At 38.7% G+C, this 7,151-nt stretch overlaps 1 protein-coding gene across 1 annotated transcript; it reads left to right on the top strand.

Moving 5' to 3' along the window:
• Positions 1 to 2,022: 2,022 nt before the first annotated feature.
• Positions 2,023 to 5,576, top strand: LOC133027469 (ras-related protein Rab-5C-like). The gene is made up of 6 exons (XM_061094480.1): positions 2,023 to 2,182; positions 3,041 to 3,379; positions 3,686 to 3,837; positions 4,197 to 4,319; positions 4,436 to 4,529; positions 4,628 to 5,576. The coding sequence occupies exons 2-6, from the start codon at positions 3,211 to 3,213 to the stop codon at positions 4,762 to 4,764; spliced, it is 675 nt and encodes a 224-aa protein (XP_060950463.1). The 5' UTR covers positions 2,023 to 2,182; positions 3,041 to 3,210; the 3' UTR covers positions 4,765 to 5,576.
• Positions 5,577 to 7,151: the final 1,575 nt, after the last annotated feature.

Raw genomic sequence — 7,151 nt, 5'->3', positions numbered from 1 at the left:
GGCATTCAAGTTTAGGAACCGCTGGGTCCTGCTGCAGCTCTGATCTGTGCAACTAAAAAATAAACATTTTGCAACACATCTTCCAGTGAATGAACAATCCACTGTAATGTAGTGTTTGCTGCATGGTCCTAATAAAGATCATTCAGTCGCTAATTTTGTCTTTTTTCACTTTTCATATTTTCTTTGTGTTTATTATGGGTTTGGTGTTTGTTGCCTGCATTGTGTTCTTGTGACAAGAAAAAACAAAGGGCTTCTATTACAGTGATTGGGATATTTTAAGAGATGAACATTTTATTTTGAAAATAATTTTTGATCAATATGGAAACTGAAAGTATTTTGTTGTTATCACATGTCAGCCAGTTGTGTACGGGGCTTTCCAGAGTCGTAAAATTATGAGATTTCCATGAATTGTGCAACAAAACCAGACAATAAAAAGGGATCCTGCCAACAGTGAGCACACATCTGAGGAATCTAAACTCAGGAGACAATTCACCAGGTAGGACATGTTTCATTTATGAATATGTGGGTTATGAGAGAACTTGATGAATTTGAGGCCCTAACACTTTTTAATACATAGTGAAAACATGAAGGCTGTGATCTTCGCTCTTTTGGTGGTGTTGGTGGTCGGCCACAGTGAGTAAACCCTTAAACTCGTTAAACTGTACAGTCTTCATTTCTGCCTGTGAAATTCAATGGCTAATATGCAATCAATTTAAGTTTGACACTGTATATTTTCTGTTTACACTATTTATTTCTATTTCATTTACATTTTCATATTTCTTTAAATTTATATTGCAAGTCTGCTTATGTCTATTTTTACTGTCCTCTTTAACACAGCAAAGTTCCCCGTCGTCTCATCTCATCCTATCTTATCTTATCTTATCTTATTTGATCTTATCTTATCTTATCTTATCTTATCTTATCTTATCTTATCTTATCTTATCTTATCTTATCTTATCTTAACTTAACTTATCTCATCTCATTTCATCATATCTCATCTCATTCTGTCTTATCTTATCTTATCTTTTCTTTTCTTAGCTTGTTTTTGTTCTGAGAATTGAGCGGCAATGAAAATGCTTTGTCAATCTGCAGACATTTGTTTTTTCCTTTTGCAGGTGAAGCCTTGATGTGTTACTGTGGAGGTCAGACTCAGTGTTCAAACAAATTTCAGACCTGCTCTGGTTCAGACCAAGTCTGTGTCACCTTCCATTTTAACTCCCCTTGTAAGTATGAACCTTTCCATCAGTACTGCAATAATACTACTATAAAGAAAGAAAGATGTCTGGTGATCCATTCTGTTTTTTTCCGTGTTGTCACAGCTACCGACTACTTCAAGAGTTGTGTTGGAGCATATACTTGTGGATTGTTGACAGATTCAAGCACAGGAACCGGGCGCTGCTGCAGCTATGATCTGTGCAACTAAAGAATGAACCTTGTGCAACACATCTTCCACTGAATGAACAATCCACTGTAATGTAGTGTTTGCTGCATGGTCCTAATAAAGATCATTCAGTTGCTACTTTTGTCTTTTTTCACTTGTCATATTTCCCTTGTGTATATTATGGGTTTGGTGTTTGTTGCCTGCATTGGGCTCTTGTGACAAAGAAGTAATGCAACATATCTTTTTTGAGGAGAAAAATAAAGGGCTTCTTTTACAGTGATTGGGATATTTCAAGAGATGAAAATTTCATTTTGAGAAGTATAATAAACACAGCAGACTGGGCACAGTTCAAATTCACACCTGAGGCCTATCAGCACATCACAGTTATATTATACCGCCATCGTGTGGTTGAACAGAAGATCGCCCTCCCTCTCTCTTATTTTTTTTGACTCGACCCAGACTTAGACTATTTATTCAGAGGATCAATGTTTGATAAAGTGTAAATAAAAAGATCACATCTCTCTCTCTCTCTCTCTCTCTCTCTCTCTCTCTCTCTCTCTCTCTCTCTCTCTCTCTCTCTCTCTCTCCCTCCCTCCCTCCGTCCGTCTCTCTGGCTCACTTGATTGGCTGATACCCCGCGTCACATGACAGACGAAACCAGGAAGGGTTTTCGTTACACAAGGCGGAAGCACATTATTTTTTACTCAGCCCGTAAACGTTTAGGCAGAAAAGGGACAAAAGACAGTGAAAGAGGAACAACACTGACACGTGTCCTGCAGTGGAGGTCGTTTTTCGTTGCTGGTGAGAACTCCAAAGCTTAATTTGTCTCATTTTTCACGCGTTTCTCTTGTAATCCGACGTTAGCATGGCTGTTAGCTTTAGCCTCGGAGCTAACTTCAGGGTTTGTTTTGGTTTTTAGTCTGGTTCCACGGTCAAAGCCGCGGGTTCACACGGGTTTTAACCACTGTTACGAGCCAGTTGTTTGTGTTTCAAGGTAACATTTTAAATAATCTATAGTTTGTCTCGTACAGTGCGATGTTGACTCGAAGTGTGACAGTGTTAAAAACTTGTAAACATCCTGATCCCTCACAAACACATCTGTCAAGTTCGTGTGGTTCATGTAGAGTCTGAATAAATGCTGCTCTAGAGATACAATTATAAGGTGATTTTAAAGTAAACGAATCACCTTCTGTTTTGATAATCAATGGATCCATTCAGACACTTCAATAAGAACAAAAGCCAATGCTTTCTGATTATCTGTGCCATATAGTTAAAAGCCTAAGATCTAAGATTGTTTAAGTCAGACAAGAGAAACATTGAACTTTGCAAAATGTTAAATATTTATCACTATTTTAAAACCATTCATCTGCTAATTGATTCACTGATTCAACCAGTAAACACCTGACATGTCAAGTGACAAAAGGAGATATTTGTCAGTCCAGCTCTGTTAGTTGTTATTATTGTTATTTACATATTTACTCTTCTGACACCTGTATTGGCATCAACATTTACTCTCTGAAATAAAAGTGTTTACTGGAATGAAATGAAAACTACAGAAGAAAGAGTCTATAATGCTATTTAAATTAATAGGGCCGTACATAATTGTATTGACCACATTTCACAAACCATGTTACATTTTCCTTATTTTTCCTCATCAAGGTAAACTGGGTTGCTCCATCTCCGTCCAGTTCTTCCCACCAGAAGACCGATCCTTGACTTCGCTCACCATCAGTGCCTGTGTGCTCAGGGTTGGTCCCTGTCGAGAGAGTCGATAGTCTCCGCCCCATATCACAGGCCGTCTCCATCCTTCACAGCCTCCGTCCCTGTCAATGGCTGGGCGTGGTGGAGGAGCATCCAGGCCTAATGGCGCCACAGCAGCAAACAAAATCTGCCAGTTCAAACTGGTGCTGCTGGGGGAGTCGGCGGTGGGCAAGTCCAGCTTGGTGCTGCGCTTCGTCAAAGGCCAGTTCCATGAATTCCAGGAGAGTACCATTGGAGGTAGGAGACGCTCCACTACAGTCATATACAATATATTAAAACATGCTGAAATACTTTGAATTGTACTAAAATGGCCTTTGTGGAAACATTATCAAAATGTAAAGCTTCCTTCCACATGTGGACCTGCAAGTTATATATTTTATCACTCATACGTTTCCTAAGTGTCATGCTTCACTTACTGACACAGACATGTTTGTGCTGTCGTGAGAAGCACGGAGCTTGTGTGTGTGTGTGTAAGTGCTGTGTTGCGGTCGTGGTTCTAATATCTTATCATTCTTCTTATCTTCTTTGTTTTGCTCTCCTCAGCGGCCTTCCTCACCCAGACGGTCTGTCTGGACGACACCACAGTGAAGTTTGAGATCTGGGACACGGCGGGTCAAGAGCGCTATCACAGCCTGGCTCCAATGTACTACAGAGGAGCACAGGCAGCCATCGTGGTCTACGACATTACCAACACAGTAGGTTTCAGGCGTAGCATTGACAGAGATAGAATGTTTTGTTTTTTTAACTCAGATGGGTTATTACTCAAATGCTGCTTTCATAACTACTAGTTTTTTTCTGTGTTTCTGTTTGTTGAAAATTGTAGTAGCAGTAGAAGGCAGAGATTATTTATAAATTATTAAGGCAAATGTTGATGGTAAGAGGTGTGAGCCAATTTTAGAATACCTCCTAGAAGTGTTTTTTTTTATTATTAACGGGTGCAAGACTCCAAATTTAATATAATTGCATCTGAAACAAATACATTTCCAAGAGTAGTCAACCAAGGGGAAACACTGCAGAGTGAAAGTAGTATTGATGCAGTGTCTTGTTCGATTAGGACACTTTCGTACGAGCGAAAAACTGGGTGAAGGAGCTGCAGAGACAAGCCAGTCCCAACATCGTGATCGCTCTGGCAGGCAACAAGGCGGACATTGCAAATAAGAGAGCTGTGGACTTGCAGGTGTGAAGATGCATGAATTAGAATCAATTTAACAGTTAAATTATTTCAGGTATTCAATGACAATTTATTAGACCATAAAATAATTTGAAACTGCACTTTCTAAATATTGTTCCCAGGAGGCACAAGTGTACGCTGATGACAACAGTCTACTCTTCATGGAGACCTCGGCCAAGACTGCCATGAACGTCAATGAAATTTTTATGGCCATTGGTAAGTGCATTATTCTAAAGCGTCAAACACATACTTAGTGCTCAACCTTCTTATTTCTGCAGCAAGGTAAAATTCCAACATATTTCTTCTCCCTGTAGCTAAGAAGCTACCGAAGAATGAAGCTCAGGGTGGAGCTGGACAAGGTGGACGAACCCGGACGGGAGTGGATCTACAGGAAGCTGCCCCTCAGAGCCGCACCAGCCAGTGCTGTGGCGGCGGCAGCGGCGGCAATTAGCAAGTACAAAAAAACAATGAACTTAGTGAGCGAGCCCTGAACATCGTTTAAAGGACAACATGTAGCTAAACCCAGAGAGGCAGGAGAGAGCAGAGCCACTCGCCACTCCCGCACTTAAACTGAGATTACAGATGAGATTATCTGGTTCCCTTTTTAATAAAGGAACATTTTTTAAAAAGAATCATAAGCTAGAGGGATTTCCCAAGATCCCTCACTACTTCTCTTCTGTCTTTCCCCTGTTTATCTATCTACCTCCCTTTTCCCCTTCAGCCTCTGTCTCAGATGATTGAGTTCTGTCTTAAATCAAATCTCTTTTGAGGGGTGATATTGAGGTTTTTTTGCCATTTTCCTTAATTAAGTGTGTTTTTTATGTTATGTTTTGTGTATATAGTATATACATATATGCACATATATATAAATTGGCAGTTGTTAACCTCTCTACTTCTATCATTTCTTTAATCATCATTGTAAAAAATACGGATACCCAATTATTATTAATGCTGAAATTGCAAAAGGCAGAGCGATCAACCTTGTTGTCTTATTGCAATTTAGACCAGAGCATTTTGTTGTTCTTTTTAGGGACCTGGACGTGACACAGTTGTAAAGAAAGACGTTGCTTATTGAAGCAGGTCTCCATTTAGCAGGCAACACATCTGAAGATGTTTCTGAAGTGTGCAACTAATGCAGTTGTTTGCATTCATCGTGTATTGATATCTGTAACACCAGAAAGTCGTTGGCCTTTTTTAAAATAAATAACGAGATGTGAGAATAACTTGTAAATCTAAATAGTAATAAATATCTTGCAAGATTCATTTTGTTTTGCTTGTTCTGAGTGTGCTTTGGTGTCTCTTATTATTATTTGGATGTTTTCAGGTCTGGTGTCAGATCAGATTTCTGGCTTGCTGCTTGAGAGGATAATGATTTTTTTCTCAAATATATGATGTCTGTTTGCTTTTTTCTCAGGAAATTATATGTGTAAACAGGGATATTATTATTCTATCAGTGTTTTTCTCACTATGTCACAATAGAGTTAAGATTAATTCCTATTGAAATGTCTTTGGGTTGCTAAGAGTTTGCATATAGCTATAAAAATAAAAAGATTTGTAAGTTTTTTTAAGTATTACAGTGACACAAAGTTGTCGTATCTAACGTGAAGGTTCTGCTACAAATTATATCTTATTATGTTGCTTGGCTTAATCCTGATTTCAGTTTAAATTCACTGATCTGGAACAAACAAATAAGTTAAGGGTTAATCATGAAGCTTTGTCAATTTTGGGAATGCATGCTTTCTTCAATCTCTTAAAAAAAAAAAAACTGCAATGCAGGGAAAGTTGGAAATAATATGCAGTCTAAACTGGCATCATTAAACCTTTTCCCACACTAGAGGGCAGTGTCACACTTAAACCCATGTACAAAAGGGTATTGAATGCAAGTGAGGCCCTTCACCTCAATGTAGTTAATATCTCCAATGTTACAAAAAGGAAAGTGATGAGTGGATTAAATGCAAAGATGATCATTTCAATGCTGAATTCATTTTTTCTGGTAGAGCTGTCTCAGTGTGAAAGTGAACGAAAAGGACTATCAGTTAATATGATGGCTTAAAGAAATGTTGTGTTCATGTGTGAGAGTGGACACTATCGGTTCACCATGCAAAAAAGGGTGATTTTTTTAATGGCATTTGATGACATTATTAACATGTTTTTAAGTCTGTCAAGTTTTTAAAAAAGGTACAAAAAACGGGTCAAGCCGTGTTATCTGGGTTTGGACCTAAACACGTATACATGTACTATAACTACGTAAATATCTTGATGTTGAAAATTGTGTAAACCGGCTTTGAGGCTAACAGACCTGCGGTTATGGTTTGGCTGCCTCAGACCTTATATTGAAATCTGCTTTTGAAGCCATTTGAACACATGTACATACACGCACGCACGCACGCACACACACACAGGGGCACACTCAACTCAAAGTCAGGCAACACCTCCGCCGAAAGCAGGAGGCCGCTCTGTTCACAGTAAATGATTTCTCATTTGTTGAGCTGTCAGTCAGGAGATAACCTGTCCTAAAAAAAACTAATGTGATACTTGGCCCCTGTGAATAATAATAATGGTGTGAGAGCTGGACTTAAATTGACTGTGTTTAGAGGCAAAGATTCGCGGGATAAAATAAATGTGCCCTGAAAATAAACACGCCCACAAACCTTCTTTTCCACATTCACTTTTTGTTCCAGCTCATATTTGTTTTGTCTCATTTTTGAACAACAAAATAAATGTTTTTGAGTTAATATACTGAAAGGGGTGTGGTTGTAATAACGACAAGGATTTTCTGTTTACATTTCTTGTGTGCAGCCCAGTTTAACAGCTGAAACTCACTGAAAAAGACAGAAA

The sequence above is a fragment of the Limanda limanda genome, chromosome 21 (genome assembly GCF_963576545.1).
Source record: "Limanda limanda chromosome 21, fLimLim1.1, whole genome shotgun sequence".
Classification (NCBI taxonomy): Eukaryota; Metazoa; Chordata; class Actinopteri; order Pleuronectiformes; family Pleuronectidae; genus Limanda; species Limanda limanda.
This window is presented reverse-complemented; position numbering and strand designations above follow the sequence as displayed.